The sequence below is a fragment of the Varanus komodoensis genome, unplaced genomic scaffold (assembly GCF_004798865.1).
Source record: "Varanus komodoensis strain SLA01 unplaced genomic scaffold, ASM479886v1 scaffold19, whole genome shotgun sequence".
Taxonomy (NCBI): Eukaryota; Metazoa; Chordata; class Lepidosauria; order Squamata; family Varanidae; genus Varanus; species Varanus komodoensis.
In genome coordinates this window covers 4,977,252-5,001,790 of record NW_025335550.1, presented here as the reverse complement: position 1 = coordinate 5,001,790, position 24,539 = coordinate 4,977,252, and the positions used below count along the sequence as shown (strand labels likewise).

Here is a 24,539-nt window from a genome sequence, read left to right as displayed (position 1 = left end):
ATAGACATTCTAATATTTGCCTTCATTTAAATAACGTCTCTATGTTTCTGATCAAAGGAAGCCATCCATGTGTCCATCTTTAAAGAGCTGTCCTTTTGTTTGGTCAGGTAAGTCTCCTATGGTTGCTTGCAGGGCCTTTCCTCTGAGCCATCTATTGAGTCAGATTTTTCAAAGTGTATCTTAAATAACCTGTGAAGGGGTTGAAATTGCTTTGATACACCATCTCAGGTTCTGCAAAGGCATGTTAAGAGGAGAAGTCCCAGAGGCACTTTTAAACACTTTTCTTTGCTACCTAACTGGCTTACGATGTTTCTGAGCTGTGTAGCAAATTGCCAAATCTGGGGCTTGGCCAGTTTTCCTGTTGTCAAATAACATTCTTTTGCAAATATCCACGAAAATTGATACAACCGAATATCTGAATCTGAAGCAAAAAGAAGGGTTGGCTTAGAATAATGGCTAGGAGTGTAGTTTGTGACATTAGTTCAAATCTTACCTAACTTCATCCCTTTGCAGCGTCCATTAGTTTTAGAAATATTACCTGGAAATTCCGCATCATTCCCTAGAAGCCCTGCCTTGGTTTTAAAGGGAAATAGTTCAGCATCAAAGATGCAGCAAGACACAGAATCTTTGTCATACGGTGCATGCATTGGATGCAAAAGGTCCCCGGTTCATGTCATGAGCCCTCAAGAAGTTATTGTTTGAAAAGCATCAGGTTTTCAAACACTAGAGACATTCAAAAATGTCTTTTCAAACACTAAATGACATTCAAAGAATGACATTTGAAAAGCAAATGTCTGATGCTTTTCAAAAACTCAAAACATTCAAAAAGAAAGTGAACAGCCACCTGAGTGGGATGGTGTAACTTGGTGTCCTGTAACAGCAGGGGGTTGGACTTGATGTCCTTCATGGCCCCTTCCAACTCTACTATTGTAAATTCTATGAGTCTAGGTAGTAAGTGCTGGCAAAGACCCCTGGCAGATGGTCATGGTAGTCTGTCCTGGGCCAGAAGGATCAAGTGGCTGCCCCTGCATAAGCCTTACTTTCTAAAAGAGCAAACAAGTGAGGCCGACAACATCGTGTTGCCACTGCGAAAGCAGCTCGCGAAAGCTGCTGCCCAGTGTGACGATGGCGTTGCTCTCTCTTAATTTGCTACTGCCAAAGCAAAAACTAGGCGGCCTGTCCAGACATCACAATCTGTACCTGAGTGTTTTCACAGGAACCATCTCGATCATTAAATATAATAGGTCTCAGCTGCAATTTTGATCACTGAAGCATGCACACAATTCATCACAGCAAATTAGGTATGTCTTTGTAACTTATCTTTCTGCTATTTGCCGGCCCTTTCAGTGAGCTGAGACTGTGCCGTAGAAATCCATTTCATATCGCTCATATCATTCATACATACGTTCATGCACCTCTCTCTCTCTCTCTCTCTCATGAATGAACAATTCCCTAATAACAACAATATGGAGAGTTGTGTGTTCTCTTTTTTGCAGCTTCTAGCAGATCTAACAGTCAAAGCAGTGGAGTTCCTTGGCCACATTCATTATTTATCTATTTTAGTGAATTTCTTGTCCACAGTAAAAAAAAAAAAAAAAGATGTACGCTGCAACATCTCATTCTGTCTGTGCCAGCAGCCTACAATTCCCCTCTTTTTTAAAGAGAAAACCTAAAGCAACCTTTGTTCAAAACCATTATACAAACCATTTATCTGATGGCAGTTCGGGTCTGGCTGACTTACCGAACTGCTGTTTGTTCTTTAAAAGGACTCAGAGTGACCTTTTAGGAGGAAAAGGTGTGTTCTCCTCTTTAGTTTTGAGGAAAATGGAGTGTGCAGTCTTCCCTTCATCTCCTTAAAATAGGAATTGACATTCTCAGAACAGGCAGCTATTGAAAAACTAAGCAAACATTTGGTCTTGCTGGAATGTTGCAGATGCAGTCTGGATCCTGACCCCCAGGATCTTTGTTGAATGTATTTATACTAAACAAGGAACATGATGGTAGAGTTGTAACTATTGGATTCAGCAGATCTGCCATGGAAAGCTTCTACCTTAGAATATTTGTGTTGGCTGCTACATGGTGAGCAGTGGTAAATGTGGATTATTTAAACTAAGAGCGGGCACAAACTTGTTGAATCTACTTGGTTACTTCTTTCACTTGACACTCAAGATCTACCAACCAGATGCGGGTGCAAGAGACAGAATTAAAGAGCAGACAGTTTCTAGACACATTCTGAGCCCAGGAATTTTTAATTTTTGCTCGGTAGAAGATGTAAAATTGTGCTCACAGTCCCTTCCCAAAACATGTGCACTCCCAGTTAGTCCAAGCTTCTTCAGCAACCTAATTTAGATGTGGGGTGTGAGAAATCATGTTGTTCTTGCTATTTTGAAGCAGTTGGGACTTAGAAGCAGGGTGGCTAGATTTTCTTAAATAAATAATTAAAAAGCAGTCTATAGGATTTACAATAATCTTTTTTATTTTTAGAAAAGCATCAAAAATGAAATACCAAATTTCTCTCATACTTAAAAAGTTGCAGTTATAATGCAATTAATTCATGCACTGTAAATATGATAAAACTCCACTTTCAGTCTCATAAAAATGAAGTCACTGGCAGTTCAAGCATAGGCATTAATATGGGTGTTCATTTCGTGGAAATGGCTGTGTCGAGCCTAAGTACTTGCTCTTGCTTCGTGAAAGTTCCAGGCCATCTGCTTCTAAAAGAACATATATGAAGACACCGCCTGCATAGGATCGTTCTGTGCTGATGTGATGGGGCAGCTGAGCCAAGCAAGGGGTTAGACAGGAAGGCAGCACAGCCCTCAAAACTGAAATTTAGCCTATTTTAATGGATTTTTTTCCAGCCTAGTGTCTATCAACATTGTTTTGTCCAGCAAAGATGGAATTTCCCAGCATGCATTTTCCTGTATTGCCATGCTAAGGTGGTAATCCTGTACTCGCTTACTTGCTAGTAAGTGAGACAGAAAAATTCAAACCATGCTTATCAGAAGAAAAAAAAAAGATGTAAACAACACTGTTGATTTAATTGTTGATTTAGCTTGGCATAGTGGTCAGATTTGTTTGGGATACATATGAAAGGGTTACATTGGGAAACTTGATTTAAACCAGCAAAGCTAAATCCACCCTTCGGCTTTCAGATCTACAGCAGATCAACCAGAGATATAGCTGTAGATCCAAAGATCCAGTAGAAGGGTCAGGTCGCCCATCTGCCTGACCCCAGCGGGAAACAAACTTGAATGGAGGGTTGGAAAGTGGTCGGAAAGCATCATAATTACTGCTGTTTTTTAGTATTATTTCATTGCTGCACCATTTAACAGCCAAAACTCTTGATGGCTCACAACAGTGCATAGAAGCTACAAACCACAAGTGCAGATAAAGGCTTTATGGATCAGAATCAGCCCTGTGAGTTGGCCACCAGTGTAAATGGGCCAGACAAGGCTTTACATATTTGGGTCTCCTAGCTCAGGTCAAATGCCTGGCTGCTACATTCAGTGCTAGCTGTGATTTACGGACTGTTTTTGAAAGCTGCTCAATGGTAGACTACCCCAAACAGCACAGCTCCTCCTTAAGGGAAAACAAGCCCATCTAGAACGGGCTGCATCTCAAGCATGCAGACTGAAGAGCTGCCTTTTAACTGTGTGTCTTAATCTGGAATGCGCATCTGTTTGTTGGCCCTCATCCAGCACCAGCTCTGCATATGCACTGCCATAATTTTGCAATGTAAAAGAGAAAAACAGGTACATGGCAGCAGCATAGAAATGGCCATGGACTCCAAACTCTGGATGACCCCACTTAGCAGTTTATTTTTTGTAGCTGTCACAACAGCATGGGGACTAGAGAGAGCCTTGCAGGAGCCACTGCCAGACCCCCCATCCTGCACCACCCTTTGGAGCTGTCCCTCCAGGTAGAGGCATAACTGCAATGGAGTGCCACCAACTCCCAGCTCAGAGAGCCATTCCAGAAGGATTCCAATCAGTACCTAAAACCACAGAGGGATCAGGGAGGATCTGCAGTGACACACTTTCCATCTCTCTCTCCCCCTGGTTGGGGTAATCCCACTGCCTCTAGGCTAACACAGAAACGAAATTCCCACTGCAGTGGATCCAGCATGACGCTCTCCTCCAAAAGAATCCAGGCCCTTCCCATTACCTGTTCCAGGCTTCTTTAAACTAGAAATGTTGAAGAGGAAAGCTGCAAGCGGTATGATCTGCGTGCAAACCACGTGTTCTATCACTAAGCTGGGCTCTTTCAAACCTCCCCAAAAGCTGATGCTCCTAATATGGGGCAAGCTCCACTTTTCATACTAAGGAGGTTGGAGGGGGTAGTTGCAGAGCTCGCTGTGTCTCTGGCTCCCACAGGAGTAAGCTGGTCAGCAACACCTGTGTAGATGTCACAGGCCTTTCAGCCCTTGCAAAGGTCAGAACACGGGCCTTGTCAACCATTAATTCCTGACGAAAGCTGCAAGGTGTAACCTGGCCCTTATTTCAAGTGTCAACGACCTGGCAATTCCATTTCAACAGAACCGATCGGTCTGCTTTAGTGGTTAGTTAGCCTAAGAGCAGACGGTTATGTTAACACCAATTTCGTTTCTCTTGCCTCCAGGCTGATTGAACTACTGGCCTGATTTTATTTAATTTAGGCAAGATGAGGAGATGGCTGATCTGAGCCAAGATTCCTAATTGAAAGAATTTCTGGGATTGTAGGGAGATGATATATGGCTGCCTTAAAATGAAAGGGACAGAATATTCTAGAACCTATTCCCCATGATACTGCAGAAGCAAGATAAACACTCTACATCTATTGTGGTTACATCCCCGTGGGACTGAGAAGAGAAATTCTTTTCAGTGGCTGTATTTTTTTTTTTTACTTTGTGTATGATGCATATTGCTGTATCTTTACATCCTGCATTTCCCACCGTCTCTCACCATTTGACTCCCTCGATACAGCCATTCAAATTAATGCAACAGCATGCCTTTAAAGATGCTGTCATCCCCAAATCATAAGCAGACACCAGTATTTGGCATTTTAAATGGTAGTTACTTGCATTTGAGCCTGACATTTACATTAAGGAGGAAAAAAATCAGATAATTTGCAGGGAATAGAGGTATGGATGTTCACAAATGTAAATTTATTTATTCTGGTTAGAGAAATCCAGAATGGAATGGCCTTTTGCACTCATCCAAAACGTTGTTTGGGGTCAATGCATACTTTTATTCTATGGGAGATGATGGAGTACTTTTAAATGCATCAGTTTATCTTGACTCTCGGGGTTGGCCTAATTGTCTTTTCTGGGGTAAAGGTTTCCCCTTGATGTTAAGTCCAGTCATGTCTGACTCTTGGGGGAGGTGCTCATCTCCATTTCCTAGCCGAGGGAGCCAGCGTTCATCCACAGACAGTTTTTCTGTGGCCATGTGGCCGGCATGACTAAACACCGAGGTGCACAGAACGCTGTTACCTTCCCACCAAAGTGGTACCTGTTTCTCTACTTGCATTTGTGTGCTTTCAGACTGCAAGGTAGACAGGAGCTGGGACAGAGTACAGGAGCTCACTCTGTCTGCGGACCCAAACTGTCTATTTTTCGATCAACCAGCCCAGCGGCTCAGCGGTTTAACCCACTGTGCCTCCGCATCCCCTTTTGTGGGGTAGGTCCTGCATTAACGGCAGCCATGGCTGGGCACGCTTGAGGGCTCACGAACAGGACCCTGGACTCACCCCTCTGCACTACTGCCACCTGTTTGCTCGCTTCCCTCTCACTTTGACAGATGCCATTGCCTCCTTGCTCAGTTCCTGCCACGATGCGTAAGAGCAATCCCAGCTGATGCACTGAAGGAAGGGCTCCCCTGGGACCATTTTGCCCATGGGCCCTCCAACCCTGGAGCCATGATGGTTAGCCACACTAAAGCTATCAAGCAGAAGGGTGCCTTCTTCAAAGCATGCCTCAAATTGCCTAATTACCTAAGATCTGGGGATGGACCATCATCAGAGCAGCCTGGATAATTTTTCCAAGTCAACTAGGGACACCCGAGTTCGTCAGCAGATGCCATGTTATAGAAAGGAAGTTTAGAGTCAGCCTAGATGCAGGCAGCCTTCTTCATTTAAATCTCACTCTGCCCAAATCAATATAAATTAGGAGTGTGTACCAGGTGGGAGTAGGACGAAACCATACCCTCCTTTGTCCCTGCCTTGTTTCTCCAGAAACCCACTGCCAAGCGGTCATCTCCCAGCAAAGCTTAGTTCCCTTGTCAGAGTCTGATTTGAGAGACCTGACTCCTGAATGAACCAGTCTGCCACCATCCCAGTTGGTCTAGTTCAGAAGCTCGAGTAAGCAAACAACAACAGGAGAGCATTGGCGTCTCCAGTGCCTCATTTTTTGCAGGGGAAGCAGCACCGGGCACTGGAAAGATGCACTTTTAAATGAGTATCTGTTCCAGTACTCTTTCGCTTGACCCATAAAATTTAAATTCCATTATCAGTATATCTTTGGAAGCCACCCGTTACCAGGCCTTATTTCATATCCTAAAATAGGTGTGTGCTTTGAAAGCACCTGGCCATCCTCATGTGCGAACTGGTGATTAAGCACTGAAATCTTCAGTACAACATACAGAATTCTTAACTTTTCTCTGTATTGCCATGTCTTCATTCCGAGGTGTCACAGTAAAGGGCATGCTTTTGCAAGGGGGAGAACCGAGTCGGGGTTTCAAATGTGCCAGCTCTCAGCCGGCACAGCTTATTTCTTCTCGCTTGGATGTGAGGCAGCTGGAGTTTGCATCCCGGGATCCTCCTTTTTCCAGCGCTGTCAAGGCAGAGCTATAGAAAACCGTCTCTGAATCCCACCATGTCCAGCTCTCAAAGCAGGGCTGCAGCAGCATCGCCTTGGCGCGCTTGGCTCAATAGCAGATGTGATTAAAGGAAGCCCATGCTGGCCACAGAGAAGATACTCTTGCGTCCTTGTTTGCATGGATGGTGGCAGCAGGCAAAGGCCTCTTGAGTGCCAAGAGAAGCGCTCAGATCGGGTCAGCCAGAACAAAAGGAAAGGGCATCATTTAAAACTAAAAAAAGTTTCAGAGGCTTATTTAAAGAGAGAGACACTCAGTAGATCTCTGCGTAGAAACGGCAAACTGCACAAGCTGGTGAGGCGTTCTGTGATACAAGCCTTTTTATGAGGAGTTGTGATTTGTTTTAATCTGACATAGAGGAGGCTGTTGGACCAATTAGTGCCAATGCTTTTGAGTGCTTGGGGGTGGTTACCTTTTGAAGAAGCTGCCGTGTGGTCCTCAATCCCAAATTGGGACTGCGGCATGTGGGGAGGTGGAGTGAATCCTTCTGTCTCTGCCCCATTTCCCCCCCGCCCCCCCGCCCCAAGTATTAAGCTTTTCACACAAGGGGCACAATCAGGAACAAGTAATGGTTCAGTGTCTTCTTCTCTTGTGCTGGGCAGCCTCTGGATTGCACAGCAACAAGGCATGGAGACGAGAGACAGTTTCTCCTACCGTCCTGGGAGTTTTTCCTGGTGGGTGGACTTGCTGCTCAGTGTGACACAGAGTTCTCTGAGCCTGAGCTGTGTTTAGCTTGGATAAACCTTATCCGAGCCACGTTCTGCTGCGTCTGTGTTTTTGTTTCACGTTGCCGGAACGGGCGTGCAAAAAACGTTCCACTGATGGCCACCGCATGCCACGTCTCCGTGGTCGACGAGCAAGTGCCTGCGATGGCCCCTTGGACTCGCCTACGGCGGGACCCTGCAACACCCGCACTTGTGCAGCATAGCAGAGATGCTCAGCTGCCATTGTAATGAAGTTATGGCAGCCTTGCAAGCAGAAAATGCTGGCCCAGATTCAAGGGACAGATGGAATGGGAAGCTGCAGAATTCAAATTAATTAACCAATGTGACACCATATCTCATGGCTTAAATAAGGATTAGGGGTGCTTTGCTGCAAAAAGTCATTGTCCCCCATTTGGTGCTAGAGCAGTTGTTTAGTATTCATGCTCTGATGCGCCAGAAAATGCAGATTGTATCTAGATTATGTTTGGTATTAATCGTTCACATTCTAGCTATACAGGCATGCCTTTTGCCTTCCTATGCTCATTATTTTTTGGTTAATTTTTGTTTTGTTTTTTTGCAACATCTCACTCTGTGTTTCTGTGTATTGAATATCGTGTTGGGCATTTTATGAAACAAAATTCTTACGGATGTGGTTAACCAGCTAGCTTTCACAGCGCCGTGGGACTTCTTGATTTCATGCTGGCATGCACCTTTATCATGTGCTGAATATAAGTTGAAGGGCTCGCCCTATTTCAAGGCAGCCACCCAATTGTGCTGTTTATGACATTCCACTGAAATGGAATGGTTCTTATTTTTGTCTTGTTCTTTCTGAGAGGTAGTTTGATGTAATCAGATGTTTGCTTTTCGTGGTAGTGTACTCTCAACACTCACACAGACAACTGGGGATGGAAATGCTGTGCAAAGGCACCCGAACTTGGCTGAATTTTCCTGAATCGTATTTTTGGCAAGGGATTTTATATATGGAAACAGTAGGGTAATAAACTGCAAAATTCCCACTTCCCTCCAACACATGCACACTGCTGCTGAGCCCTGAGATTAATACTGCTCTTTTGTCCCCTAAGCCTAGAATGTCCTCGCTCTAGCACTAAGGTGCAATTTATTAATTCAATAAATTTATTGCATTTATTTTTGATTCTGTTTTATTTATTTAGATTTTTATAGACTGTCACAATAGCCACATGGCTGTCTGGATGGGTTATACAGTTAAAAACCATCAACAAAACAGAAAAAACATATTAACAAATTCAATAATATAATATCAGTACCAATAAAATTTATAACTCTGTCTGTCTTCAATTTCTATCTCCTTTTCCCTATTGCAAGGAACGCAAGGCAACTTAATGTTCTTCCCCCTCTCAAGTCAGTGATGGGACCTGGGTCTCCCATGTCCCCATCCAACACTAACCACTTTGCCACGCTGTCTGTTGGTATCATGAAGTGCAAGCTGTTTGATTCAACGCTAGGTGAGCAGGAAGCAGTTCCTCTAACTCCGGACCAAAACAGGACAGCAAAAGTTGGGATGGGGGTATCTTTTCTCTCTAGTGGTCCAAGTACTGTTTTCTGTATCGTTAGGCTTTAAACAAGCCAGCAAAACCATGGCTCAAAGAAACCAGGGAAACTTGTTGCTAATAAAGTTTAGAGGAAAATTAGTATTCCCCAGCAAAACAGCTCTGAGATGCTTTGCTTTCAGTTAGTGCTATATTAAAGTTGTTGTTGGTACTGACTTGAGAATTGTTGGCTTAATACTGGGAAGGTGGGCAGGGAAGGAAGGAAAGGTGATGCGACTGAAGCCATGTTGCAAGGGAAAAAGAATTTATGATAGGTGCACATTTTAGACTGCAATCCTGGGCACATTTGGGTGTCCCTCTATTGAACTCAGTGGAATTTTTTTCCAAGGAGATAAACAGGATCTCCGAACCTTCTAAATTTGAGGCAGATGAGGGCAGTGAGTTTTTCTTATCAGAATAGCTACGATTAGCATTAAATACTATCTGGAGGAAGGGCAGGATTTGGCCGCCTCCTCATTTATGAATATTAAATATTCTTTGCACCCATTTTGTTTTGCATTAATAGCATTACATTCAAGGTTGTTTGTAGTTTGGGAGGCTGCTTTTTTACATCGCCAGAAGCCCTCCCAGCTGCCCATCAGTCTGTGTGAGGCAAATGATTATGATGTGTTCAGTAGCCCATGCCAACGGAACAGAGATCAGAAGCCAGCTCAGTTCCAGCCAGTGCAAGGAGAGGCAGCGCTTCAGCAACTCCTCAAGAAGACTCTGGACTGTCCAAGTTGAGGTCAGAAGGCCACCTTTCGTCAACAAAACCAGCACGTGTTTTGGGATTGCCCCTTCTCCCTTGCCTTTCCATCCTTTGGATAAACAAAAACTTGATTATGCAGTCAGATGGAAATATTTGGTTTGTGTGCACACCAAATCAAAGATTTCTAAAAATATGACGTTGTCGTGTGCTTCTAACGAGGGTCATTAAATTTGGGTGCTTTTGCTGCTTTGTTTTGGATACAATGCAAGGCTCATTCTTGAATTTATTTTGATCTTCAGCGCAGGGTACCGAAGAGTATTGACTGCAGACAGGTTGATGAGGATCCGTTTTTGCACGTGAAATTTTCAGGCGCTCACAATCTCTTGAGAGCTGGTATTATTCGTTGACTTGTTTCATTGGGTGCCTGAGTGAATCGCTGTCTGTTTACAGATATATTCTCTCTCCCTAACAGAGAACTTCTGCTTATCTCTTAATAGTATATTCTCTGGTGCTGCTTTTTTATTTCCAAAGTGCTGTGCTAAGGAAATATTCCCAGGGGTTTTGCTTTACTTTTCTTCACAACAGCATTTTATCCAGTGGATTTGAAATAATAAAATAAACAAGGAAGCGCACAGTCCTTGGATTTCTTAAGAGAGTTTCTGAGACTGTACTAACTCCGGCACTGCATTTGGAGGGAATCCTCTCAAATTATTTCCTGCTCACTTATCCTGGGGGAAGACAGAGGGAAGCAAAATGGACAACTACACTTTGGAGACTTCAGCCCTGTCATCTCAGTCCAGTAACATGCTCCACGCATGAGATGCAAAAGCTGAACTCCCCAGTGTATTTCAAAGCTGGAGAGTCGTTTGAGGTGGTGCTTATATTGCGAAGGTAGAATATTTATTTATTTAAAGCATTTGTATGCCACCCAATGGTGCCACAGCACCTCTGGGCAGCTCGCAACACGAGATAAAAACACAATAAAAACATAATAAAAACCATAATGCATTACACGTTAAAAAGAACAATAAAATACAGCAGAGCATACAAAACAAAGGTCTAGGGCAATTTGTTATTAAAATGTTTTTTTTTTTTTAAAGGAAGGTCTTTTCCTGGCACCGAAAAGAGTATAAAGAAGGTGCCAGGCGCGTCTTCTTGGGGAGAGAATTCCCCCAAATAGGGGGAGCAGCTGCAGAAAAGGCCCTCCTCCTTGCAGCCTTCCCTCTCACCTCCTTTAGGGATGGCTCACACAGGAGGGCCCCCTGAGTAAATCTTGTCCAGGCAGGTGCTTCTGCCTGTAACCTTGAAGAGCTACTGCCAAAGAGGGCAGGACCAGATGGACCAGCGGCCCGTTTGTTCATAAGGCGACTTGCTGTGTCCCTCGCAGATCCTTGAACGCACTTCTTCATGCGCAGGGATTGGCTTCTTCTGCCACTAGAATGACTTGCGCAGCACCCAAGAGACCCATCACCATGTTAGGAGGAGTGCACGCCTCCGGCGGAAGTGTGACATGCAGTCCCAGCAGCCAGGTCCCCCTTATGGCACTCGATCTTTCTGGAGTGTGGTTTGTTCAATGGGACTGACAATGCTTTCTTGTGTTCGGTGCAAGCTGGCTCTGGCTGGGTCTGGACCAGACTTATGCAAGGTGTATTTGCTGACCATCTCCACTAACAAACAAACTGAAGGAGCGTCTCCTTCCCTGTGTGCCTGCCCACCCCTTAAGATCTGGGGCAGACGCCCTTCTCTGGGTGCTCTTCCTGAAGGAGATTAGGAGGGTGACTACCCAGAGAAGGGCCTTCTCTGCAGTTGCACCCCAGTTGTGGAATTCGCTCCCCAGAGAGGCTCACCTGGCCCCGTCACTTTATTCTTTTCGGTACCAGGCCAAAACCTTTTTATTTTCCCAATATTTTAAGACATGACCATTTTAATTGGGGTTTTATTATTTAAATTTTAGGATGCTATGTGTGTTTTTTTAAAATCTTTTTACATTTTGTATTGTTAAACCACCCGAGACCTCAGTAATGGAATGGTCTACAAAAGTTATAAGCAAACAAACAAATAAATCTCTGTTTGTTTCACTGAAAGACATAAGAAAAGCTGTGTTGGATCAGACCAAAGGGGCATCTTCTCCAGCCCAGCTTCCCCAGCCTGAGCCAAGAGACCCTCTTCTAGGCAGTGGTTCTGAATCAGCTTTTTCTCAACCTGAAAGGAAACCGATAAAGCAGCGTAGAGAGTGACTGGAGCTGCCGATGTTACAGTTATCTCAGCGAAAGAAAATGAGACTGCTGATATCTCATATCAGCTGTCTTTGGGTATATTTCCTATAAACAACGTGTTCATTCCGAGTTGTCATTTTCTGCTAAATATAAACAAAAATCATATGGAAGTTTACATTTCTGTATCGTTTTTCTTGTTTACAAACCTTCCAATAAAATAATACCTACGCAAAGCTTTGGATGCATTTGAATGTAACATTTAAACAATATTGTGCGGTTACTTTAATTTCCGCTAAGTAAAATTCTTAAGAGAAATGTTTTGCTGCTATTGGGAAAATTTGGGATACATGTAATACTGTACATAAAATTGACATACTAAATATGTGCTAATGGAGGCTGAATGTTTGTCAGGGAGTAAAAACGAGTCAAACGTACAAGATCAGATAACATGGTTTACAGCGTTTGAAAATTTTCTGTCAAAATTTCCTGTCCACTTGGTCCAAACCCCTCACATCCCTACTCTGGTACTTGCCAGTTCCCTTCATCTGCTGTCAGGCTTGCTGTACAACTGTTGCTCTGCAGTTGTGTGAAAAAGCCACTTCCATCTGGAAATATGTGCAGGAATTACACAGAGGCTAAAGAGCCATTTTTTCAAGAAGGTTTAACTAGCAATGCTGCCCAGTCCAAAATTAAGAGGGTCTGGCATGCATTAAGTCATTCATGGCATCCGCCACCCAACCCCTGTTGTACCTGCGTTTTGCTAAGTGCGCGATGCTCAATAAGCAATCGATGCACCGATATATTTTGATCCCAAGATCCCAGTCTTGACCGAGGGACACTGTGCATGTCCTTTGGCGGCAAACCGCGGTTCGGCATTGAATGGCTGCCGATCCGCATCCCGTGACAGCTGTCTGTTAAGCTGCATGACGAGGCTTTTCTTGTGGTTACACTTTGGAAAACACATAAGCACATAATATGCAAGGAGGGGCAATCCCTCGGAGCAATGATCATTCTCCCAACTGTTAGCCCGGAATGCCTTATGAATGCCTTTTTGCTTCTCTCACCAGGCTTCCTAATGATTGTAATAGAGAACCCCGTATCTTTTTTGATTGCGGGCACAGGTCAGATTCATATGTATGGCTTGTGTTGTTTTAACTTGTGAATGAATGCCATTTTTAAAGGGGTGCGGTAGGACCATTACTGAAAATAAAATAATTGGGGTCTCCTCTTGAGGAGTTGGGAGTGTCTGCAGTAAAAGATAATGGTGTAAAGGACTCAAAAGCAGGGAAGTTTCCATGGTGTGAATCTTTGCAAGGAAAGTGTGTGTGGTTTTGTTGCAGAGAGATGTGGAATTTAAATAGTGATACCACCTGTGGAAATGTGCATAATGGGCCAAATCATACAGGGTCCAGATATGGCCATGGCAGGTTCTAGTGCTAACCTTACAGCAGTCATGGAATTGCCTTGTTAGGTGTTTGTAGCTTTTTTAGAATTGTATTTCTGCAAACTTCGAGCAGGTTGAAACCTCCCTTTAGTTTCTCGGTGGCCCCATTTTGGCTCCATTTCTGTCAACATTTACTGCCTGTGCTCACTAAAGGGAGCAATTGAGAACTTGTCTGTCATTCTTTCAAGCTAATTTGCCTTGTCTTGGTGACATTAATACAGAAATCTTCCAAATAGGGGAGATACTGCTGCAATGGGTACTGAGCAGAGTGACAGTGCTTATGATTGTAGATGGTGAGCAGTATGGTATAGTGGTTACAGCCTTAGACTGGGACTCCAGAGCTGTCTTCTAGTTCTTACTCAGGAAAGAAGCTGAGTGAGTGACTTTGGACAAGTCATATTCTTTCGGGGTGGGTTTTGTGACATAAAGTGCTTTCAGATCCATGCAAGGGGAAGAAAAGAGAGGTATGATTAAAACAAGGGTAATTGCAATATTATGTTAAAAAATGATGGTTTTATTCAAGAAGACCTTTGGCTTGCAAGTGCTGGATTGCCTGCTCTTTTTATTCTATAATTATTATGCTTTACTATTGTATGTATTGTTTCCATGTATTTTACATTGTTTCTGTAAGCTGCCCTACAGGCTGCATTTGGAGTATAAATCAAACAAAGGTGGAAAAGTGGATACTAAATCAAAGAAATGAATAACATTAACATAGTATCAGTAAAGGATGAGGACTAGCAGGCAAATGCAAAGCTCTGAAAGGAAAACAGGGAGAGAAAGAGGAATGGCTTGGAAGTTAATCCAAGAAGGAGGTTCTCATTTGCACTGACCCAGTACGTAAATGTTGGAAACAATGGGCACATTTTGCCATGTTTTAAGGTTGGACTTCTATTTGTTAGGAGTGTTTTGGTTTGGTTTTTCCACAGCATCTAGTTTTGGTTCTTTTTAGGTGCTTGTTTTTCATTAAAATTAAAGGGGGTGTTCTAATTCATCTCCTCAGCTTCAGCAGAGTCTCAAAATAAAATTAGAAAGCACAGCGCTCTGTTTCTAGAGTTTCATCCTCTTCTTAAGAGTTATGCTGATAAGTTAGGATTCATGTTGCCAAATGTAATGTAATGGTTGAAAGAAAAACGGGGTAAATGGAATATTTCTTGGCAAACTGCAAACAAGACAGATTAACTAGCCTCCCTTACACGTTACCTGGAACAACTGGATTGGGAATTAATGCCTGGATTTAGGAGAAGCTTTGGTTACCCACTAACAGTTTTAATGAAGTGTGCTAACTAAATTGGATTTGGAGTACTCATTGAAAGCCGTTTATGGCACGCTCTTGAGTACATTTACCGTTTTGTCGGAAGTGCATGCTAGCGAGCATATGAGTCTTTAAGACAGGCCATCTGTTAGTGTTAGACCCTTGGATAATTGTCAAACCATTCTAAAAATAAGCATATATACAAACTGCCCAGGAGTGCAGGGGTTATTCCCTCTCCCCCGATTCTCTCTCGAGAGGCACCAAAAAGAGGAAAATAGCAAAATACAGCAAGAGGTCATTCTGCTCTCCAGCCTGCCCAACCCTTCAGAAATGCTTTTTGGATTCGCAACCACAACATACACAGACACACACCAGCCAGTCGTTGTCTGTCACATCTCAATGTTTGGATTTGCACGGTCCCAATCCGAGGCACATGGGGGAGCAGGGCTTCCCTAGAGGAAACCCTCACACAAACCCCATTGACTGGAGCAAGTGCCTTCCCTGGTGCTCCAACTGAATAATCTCCTTTAGGAAAAGCCGAGACACAAAAGAGCCGGATCTTTAGTGGTGGGTTGCTCTTGACTGCATCAAACCAAAATAAATGCTAGAAGTCAAATTGCAATTAAAGCAGTACATGTACACACACACACACACACACACACACAGCCCATTTGGCAGAGGGTCTTGATTCTTCCAGGGCTTGGATGCTAGTCTGTTAAAGAGCTGCACTTCCGATGGATCTTGCCAGCCAATTCGGAGTTGGTGTCCTGAAAGGAGAACCATCTTTCCATGCTGCAGAAGCTGAAGGCAGCCTTCCCTCAAACAGGTGCCCTTCGGATATGTTGGCCGTGCTAGTTGGGGATGCTGGGAGCTGTTGCAGGCCACAAATTTGGATGGGCCCACAAATTGCCTCATGAAAAATGTAAAGGGAGGCAGTCCATAGATTGGCGCTGTGTGCTCATGGAGGGGCTAATGAGGTGCTCTGAACGGAAAAGATGGCCAAGCATTTACTTGCAGGCATCCAGATAAGCCTCATTGTTGTGGTTGAGCCTGTGAAGCTTAAAGGTGGCCGCTTCTATTGTGTGGCTCTTGTGAAGGGCTAAAGGGAAAACTTCTGTCTCTTTTATTCAGAAGAGGTCCAGCTTGGGGCAGGACCTTTTAAAAAGGGCTGTTCCCGCATTCCGTCCTGAAGCTCATCCTGGCCTGCCTTTGTAGCAGGTTCCATTTGGCTTATTTTCCTTTTTGCACAGAAACCTGTTCATGTTTCATGCATATTTTTCCACTGCATACATCAGTGGTGCCCATCTTTGATCCAACTGTATTTGTGCACATTTTCCAAATGTATGCATGCTGTGAAAAGCATGTTTGGGAAGCCTATGAATCGCACCACAAGTTTGAAAGTACAGGTTTGATAGCAGATTGTGTTAGAGTCTGTGCTTGATCCTCGGCTCATTTGCCCAGAATAGCAGCTGATCCATAGTAAATGAGTGTGGAAACTGAGACCTTTCAAATCTTTGTGTGATATTGCAGGGCGGTTTGTTGTTCAGAGGGAGAGGGAAGACAACCAAAGGGAGCAGAGGACATGCCCAAGCCCTCTAGGCATGACTGGAAATGCACATGCACCTTAGTTTAGCGACCCCGTTAAGAGTTTCATTTCCGGGGAAGCAGGCGGCTGTGGAATAGCATCCCAGGACTCCACTGAGTAAGACTTTCTGGTGGAGAATGTACGCAAGGTGTACCAAAACAGGCAGGTGAATCAAGCACATATTCTGTAACCTCCCCTAGAAGGATCAAATGCTCATGGGAACGCAGCTTCAGATGACTCTTTGTTCCACTACTGAGATTCCAAGATCTCAAAACAAACCACGAAAAACCCACCGGGTTGGCAGCAGACGCAGAGCAGTGTCAGTACGTGGATGCGTTCTGGCTTTAAACCATCCTCACTCCCCTCCCAGTAGTTTTGATTTTTTTTTTCACGTGTTCCTGTTGTGGTACCCCTGTGATTTCCTGGCAGGGAATCCTATCCATGGGGATGAGTCTAGCTTTGGGTGGCTAGCTTTGGGTGGCTTAGCAGGATCACTTCTCCAGTCCAGGATTCTGTGCCCAAGCAGGATTTCCCTTGTGGAGATTCCGGCTAGCACCTCTGTCAAACTCCCACAACCAAGGAGATGGCACCGGACTGAGCACCTCCCCCCTGTCATGTTAATCATGATAAAGTCATGAAGTGCCCTGGCACTTTACCAGCCCAGGAAGTTGCAAGAGCTTTTGCTTCTACGGGACTCCATTTATAAGCGCTCCAACACGCTTATTGATATGCATCCGTACGTGATTCTTGTGCTGCAGGTTACATGTGTGATCTGCAAGCCTGTGGAGAGCATTGCAGGCAAGTTCTAGGCCAAGGAATGGCTAGCTTGTGCCCAGCTTTGCCTGGAAAGACCCATGGAGAGGTCTGCAGGGAGCTCAGCGCCTTGGAAGAGTGAATACTGGACACACGTGTGTTCTTTCACACTGTGCTTTGCACTGCACTGCACTGATTTCCTCTCCCTTTGGCAGAAGGGACGATAGGCTGCTTTAATCAAAACAATGTGTACACGAGAAAATAAATGTTTAAATGTGCAGTCTCGTGTTTCCTCTTAAACCCAGAGGTAAGCAATTGCAGGGAACTGCTGTTGCACATTAATTTTAGGATTACTTGGGCAAGGGACCTTACTGTTTCAGACACGTTGGCTGCCTTTGCTTTATGCAAATGCAGGTGGGTTCTGCTTCATGTCATGGCGATGGGATGTTTTTTACTTCCACTGAATGTGCTTACCTGAGATATAGCCCACAGGGCTTCCCCCCATCTGTGTGAGCCACTGGGTTTCTTTAGGGTGAGCATCTCCCAAACCCTGGGGGCCAGTGGCTGGTGTGACATCCCTGGGGGAGGCCAAGAGTGACCTCCCTTCTAATCGCGGTTGGATCTGAGTGTCACCCGTCTTCAGTCCGCCAGGCCTCCTACGTATAAAGCCGGCGAGCTCGTTGCATGAGACGTGTGCAGAAGGCATTATTAACCCATGTTTGAGGAGAGAAGGTGCACAAGGAGAGATTCATTATCAGATTTAGACCCACATACCATTCTCTTATTGACCTGCGTGGTGTAATCAATGCGGGAGGCGCATGGGTTGAAAATCATGTTCTCGGCCGGTAAGCAGTATCCCTTGCCATGACTGCTGATTGTGCATTATCTTTTAAATGACACTGCCTAAATAAGTATGGATTTGCTGAGCGCCAACAGCCCTCGGTTCGATTGGAGAATGCTAAACCTTTTTGCATTTCTCCCTTTTTCCAAAAAAAATAAAAAAGATAAAATGTTGGTATTCAGGATGATGAGAGAAATTGCAATTAAAGTCTGAGTGGAAACGCGGCTCTCCAAGCAGGCACATCTTGGAGCACAGATGCATAAATACAAAATAGTTCCGTTGTGCTTTCAAGGCAGACGGCTTGACAGCACCATAAGGTGTATAAAGGGGGTTGAAAAGACAATGCGGATAACAGGCGTGGTGGTTAAAAGGAGCTGAATGGAGAAGGTGCATGAAGAGCAGTGACGGTGCTCATGGACATGCTGGTCAGGAGTGTGTGTGTAGACACACTACCCAAGTGAGCGTTGCTTACATCACTGATGCTGCTTCCAAGAAACGTTGTGGTGGGTGCACAAATGGGAGGCTGAACCAGATGTTGTGCACCACCAAGTCATGGCCCCAGGAAGCTGCCTTGTACCACATCGTTCTGCCTCTAGTTTGAGTAGCAGATGCTGTCCAGTACCAGCCTTCCATACCACCTACCGCCTGGTGCATCTAATGAGAAATGCCAGGGATCGCATGCGGAGCTCATGCTGCACCCCGGATCCATTCGTGGTCCCTTCTACAACATGGTCTCCACTAGGATACCAAGAATGCATTTACACGCTAGGACAAGCCGCGGTGTTTTGTACAGGGTGGTCTGCTGTGTTATTCAGATCCTGTATTTCAGCATGGCACATTTGGTTCTTGAAATCCATGCTAAGAAACAATGGTTTGTTCTATGGTTTCCATGCTTTATCATGGCTTCTCTGGGCATCTGAACCCAGCATTGTGGTTTCCACAGTCCTGGTATTCAGCTACCATGGATAGAGCAGGAGTGGCTTCAACTATTGGGTGTGCTGTTGAATTTCAGGCACCATGGCTGATAGGATCTGTGCCAGTAGTAGGACTGAGCAAGGAGGGAAACTAGCCATGGAAACCATTTAATCGTCTGACAAGGCCCATCCAGGCAAAAAATGCACAGCATGGAAACCACACAGGGTCACTTGTCATGACCTGTGACTCTTGTCTATGGCACTGGCAGTGTGCAGAATTTCTTAGAAAACTTTGCCTTGCCCTCATCAGCACAATGAAGTAGCATACAGAATTTCCATGCCACGCTGTCGAATAGCCTGCAATCACCAGCGTGCATACGCATTGTGACTGCAGTCGTCTTTAACCCAAGCATACGCTTGACAGATTAGAGGGACAAATGCTGCAACGCAATGGGAATGCGCAGAAATGAGGGCATGTGAACCATCCACTTAATGAATGGTTGTAATCTAAAACGGGGATTCCCAACATCTCTGGCCCATGGGCATGGTTTGGAATTCAAGGAACTGCCACAGGCCACCACAAGATGCATAGTGCGTGGTCTGCCAGTGTAGTATCGACCTGTTCTGACTAAAGATCTTAAGTCGCATTTTATTTCGCAAAAACGCTTGTTTCATATTTATGGGACACCTCCATGTTTCTTCCTTTTGGGATTGTTGCATGAGAGGGGGAATCGTGGTTATGTGGTCGAACAGTCCTTTCTGAACTGCATACTCCCAACTATCCGTGTGTTTATTTGTGGCGGTGACTCTGGAATTAGCCTATCCAGGAAAATTAGATCCTCTCACTTGATAGGCTGCAACACCCCATCCTTTTTCCCCCCTTGAACTTCTGGGTATCATGATGAGTTTTAAAATGCCTCTTGTGGATTTAACATCTTTACTTGTGTTGCTCCTATCCTGAGCAATTAGAAACATTTTGTAGCATATAATTTTGGGTTAGCACTGCTTTGTCTCCTGAAAAGTGCATAGGTCATTCTGCCGTAAAAGCGTTAAATATCGACAGTCGATACCATGGGATGCAGGGCAGGCTTTTTGCGGTGGTTATGCTGACTCAACCGATGAATCGTTTCCTCCACTGCCTGCCAAAGAGGTTTGCGCGAGATCCCGTATGCTTGCCGAACCTGTCGGTGCCCTGCCCCTCATCACAAACGGCCTGATGCAGCATGTTGGAGCCATCTTCCTCGGACAAATAGTAGTGAGGGAGCGTTGGTAGCACATTTAGAAGTGGCGGAGTGGCGTCGGAGGGTAGTTATCTCAGGGTAACAGACCTGTGATAACTCTCTAGACAGAAGCTGCCCTTCACCGTTGTTTGGGGGCTGCGTCATTCACAGGCCACTGCGAGCGGTTTTTTCGTGCCACAACTAAATCACAATTCCCTCAGGATGTACTAACTTGCTCATCTCTCGCCTTCTCACCTTCTCTTCTTTATTGCAATATACCACCTGCCTTCTCATCTGGTACCCTCCAGATGTGCTAAGACTACAACTCCCATAATCCCACAGCCTTTCTCTGGTACTGCTCCATCAGCAGATGAAGGCCTCCTTCCTTAGACAGGCCTGCAGCTTGCTGAGGCTTTTAAGCGAGAGTGTTTTTGTCACCCTCTGCCCTTATCTGCTCTTGGGTGTTTTTGTTCTGCACATTGGTTTTGCTATTGAATTCATACCTTGCTCCCATGATTATCCATCCAAGGAATCCAAGAGGGGGAAGTTACCTTCCGTAGCCTCCCAGGTGTCCGGGTGCAGCCAGAAACAGAGCATGGGTGCGTGGAATTCCAGGATCCAAATTTCTGTATCGCTTCCCGTGCCACACACACTCCCAGGAAATGGGAGCACCACCAGTCCTGGAGGTGGCATGGTGAATTCTGTCCCATTGTATCAGTGGCAGGGGAGAAAGGTTGGAAGAGAAACTCAACCTGCCCTTTTCCATCCTGATCTAACTTGATAAGAATGTTAAAGGGCTGTGCCAGTGATAAATAGCAACATTTTGCACGTCTGTTCAGATTTTCCTGTTTTTGCACAGCTTCATCACACCACATGCAAACCAGAACCAGCTTCTGTTTGTACCACGATACAATTCACGATGGACTAGTCCCGCCTTGAGATGCTCCCATTTTAGTTGTCGTTTTATCTCCCTGTTCAATTCCAAAAGATCTTGCTGCCCGTATTCTTTCCGAGCAGCACGGCTGCTGTCTGCGTTTCCCCGTAACCTTTTGTCGCCAAAGAATGAGCGTCATTATGTAGAGGCTTGTAGGAAACCGACTGGCCGCAGTACTAATAACTTTGACATGATTTAGAAACTCCACAGCATTTCTGACACCTGGTGGTCACTCTGGGGAAGTGCACAGTTCAGCAACTACTGTACCAAGTATTTAAATGGGGTCATTCCTACCTCTGGAGACAAAGCCTGCAAATGGAACCTCCATTAGTTTAGTGTTGTCACCAGACAATTTTCATTAGACTGATATCATCTTGATAATAAAGGATGCAGGAGGGGGGTCGCTCCGCTCTTCTTCTGGTACGAAGCAGAACTTCGGATGGCGGAGGAGGAGGCAACGGATTTGCAGAAAGTTAAAAATATTTATTCGATGCTGCGCTGCCATTGAAGGGGCATTAGTCAGCATAGCAAGCAGGTATTTCAAGTCAAGTAATTAGGGCTGTGGTGCCTGTTAATTGAGGCTTCATCCTTTCTTCCAACTCAGGTAAATATTACAGGGGGTTATGGAACGATGGCTGCGAACAGGGTAGGGTGAAAAAAGGACATGGGTGATCAAGAAGCTGAAGTTCATGCAACTTTGCATCGCAAGGTGAAGGACAGATTGGTTCTGATCAAAAGCGTGCAAAAGGCCCCCTTGAGTGGAGCGGGGCTTCGGTGCAATCCACTTTCTCTGACTTGGGCTCCCAGTCTGTGCAGGGTAGTAGCTCCCATAAGAAAACTGGACCCACGTTGGCTTGCGGCCAACTCTCTGCGATGACAAAGCCAAAGAGCGGGGACTGGGCCGTGTAAGGATATCATTCCATGGGTCATAGCGAGTCGCTGAGAAATGATTTCAGCCTGACAGTGCAAGGAGGGTGGTAGACCTGGGCATAAAGTCTGTGGCTGGCACGAGATCTCCGGTATTTGGAGGAGCTGGAATTGCAGGCACCATCCCTGAGGTGCTTGTATCTCCGAGACATGGCTTCCGATTGCATTAGACTGACTTTGCAACTTCGGCATAGCATTAGGATTTATTTAGTCTCTTGGCATATGACAAACAGGATGTCTGAACTGTAATGTCTCCCTTGAGGAGGGTTGGCTGCAACTGCCTTTCTGGAAGGATGGTGGCTAATTGCAGAGTTGTGCAGTAAAAGTCTTCCTTTCCCCAGAATTAAACCACTGAGCATCACAGCCACTTCCCCACCCTTTCCCTTAAATGCTTTCTGCTGTGAAATGTGGAGTAGTCAGAATATCGCGCCCCATTTACAGTAGTTGGAACACTCACAGATACTTGATCCGGGCACAGTATTTTCAACTCAACTTTGCTTCATGTTGGGGGTTTGCAGGAGAACGTGCTTCCAGAGAGGTGCTTTGCCACTCCTGTTCTGTGTTCAGGTCACAGAAGCCCATGTGCCTCAGCCGCACCAGGCCCGGGCTGAGCCGGAGAGCAGCAACCGGTGCTTCTGCTGCCAAAGTATTCCTCCCAACTGTCAAGTGCGCGCGCCGCAATCTGGCGTCTCTTTCTGCCAAGACGTTCCATCAGCACCCAGTGAGAATAGCGGAGCTATGGCCAAGAGAGGGGTGCGTGTCCCCGGGGGGCAAGGGAATATTGTTTCATCGTTGCAGCGAAGGAAGCCCCAGAAGGCCACGCTTCCTTGCAGAGTGATACCCCTTTGCTCGGATGCAGAAAAATCCGTGCGGTGCTACTTGGCTAGCTGAGGTTTTTTTTTTCCTCGTGTGTCATTCCCCCCCCCCCTTTTTGTTTTTCTTCCTTAAGTTCATGCCAGCATTAACAGATCTGTCGGTACAAAGCGAATGTGTCACATTGGCAGCTGTTACTTAGGAGCATTCTTCCCCCCCACCCCTCTTTATTGCATTTTGTTCTGTAATAATTGCAAAGCTTTTATGTTGAGTTCCGCATAAATGCGACTGAGTAGGAGGGTATGGGCTTGCTTTCTATTATTCTGCCCCTCACGCACGTCTCCTTTCCCCGTCTCTTTCCAGAACCACACTTTGAGCCAGCATGCTCAGTGAGTCCCCAGCACTACAGGACACCTCTCTGCAGACGACTTGACGGAAGCTCAGTGGGGAGAACCATTTGAACATTACATCCAATCAAAGTGTCATTTGCAACCCAGATGTAAAACTCTAATGATTTGGCCATGAGGCGCTGCTATTATAAGCAGCTGGAAATGAATATTAATGGAAGAGATTAAAAGTATTCCATGCGCAGTATTTTTTATTGTCCTGCTTGAGCTTAGTGTACTTTAAAGCTTCTGCTTCTGACTGAATTTATAGTTGCTAGATAGGAATCTGCTTTGATGCTCTTGCCCTTTGTTGCTTCTTGTATTATACTGATAGTTCAAGATTTAGAAGTGATTTCTCCCTCCTTTACTTTCATTTTTTCTTTTCTTCCCTGTTTAACTGCTTTTTAATTGCGATTTTAGATAATTGTGTGTCGTGATGTGGATGGCTTGGCTATTGTCTGAATATTTTTTTTACACTTTTTGGTTTTGGTTTTTTTTTTAAAAAACGATTAAAGACTAATGCTTTGATTGGATTTGCCAGTTCACCGGACAGTGATTAAAACAAACAAAAAAACCCTATGTAATGAGTATCATCGGTTTCAGTGCAACTGGATGGTCTGCTGTATAAATGTGACTTAATCTGATTGCATTAACTAATACAGTTCAATAAAGGGAATACATTGGATGAGTTGTGGGGTCTCCGTCCATTTGCCAAGGCGCGTATGGCTTTTTCTGGGCAAGATCTAAAAAGTTCAGCGCCGTTGGACCGATGAGCCATGCTTTCTGTTCCTGAACCTACACTGGCTTTCTCCAAGTGGAACCTCCCAGATCTGCTCAAACAGCATAGTCAATGACCGCGTGGGCTGGGAATTATGGGAGTTAAGAACAACGCATCTGAAAGGCATGAAGTTGGCAAAGGCTTCCCTGCTGTCCTTCAGGCCACACATATTCATAGAGATGAAGCCAGGCCGGATGCAATGAGCTTGGCCAAGCTGTGAGAATTTCCTCCTTTTGAGGGAGTCAGACTAGCCAGCCTAGTGATCCTAATCACTGACTGATGTAGTCTAGATATACATAATCTACATAATCATAGAATTATGTGGCCAATACAAACATCCCTAGAGAGTGGTCTATCATACAGAACAGTGTCTTCAGTACTGAGGAGGCACACAATCCCTTTTGAAAGCAGGGATGGTCAACTTGTAAACCATCATAACTGGAAGGGGACAACTCCCACCACTAGAGTGTGCTGGCTGGAGGTCTTGGGGCCAAGACAGCGGAAGGTCCTTATGTTGCCCTCCCTGGATAACAGGAATAATGTGCATCCAGCCATTTTGTATGGATGAAAGCCATGGGCACCAACTAAGGACATAAATCTACTGTAAATGAAAATAGATTAGCATGTTCGATTCAAAA

At 44.9% G+C, this 24,539-nt stretch overlaps 1 protein-coding gene across 5 annotated transcripts in view; it reads left to right on the top strand.

Moving 5' to 3' along the window:
• The window catches only part of ZNF423 (zinc finger protein 423), a 314,359-nt gene extending 290,551 nt beyond the window's left edge, over window positions 1–23,808 (top strand). For all 5 annotated transcript variants that reach the window (XM_044428042.1, XM_044428039.1, XM_044428038.1 and 2 more), the window contains exon 8: window positions 23,101–23,808. In XM_044428042.1, the coding sequence (XP_044283977.1) occupies window positions 23,101–23,130 (30 nt within the window). In that variant the 3' untranslated portion in view covers window positions 23,131–23,808. The remainder of the gene's footprint in view (window positions 1–23,100) is intronic.
• The last annotated feature ends 731 nt before the right edge of the window (window positions 23,809–24,539 follow it).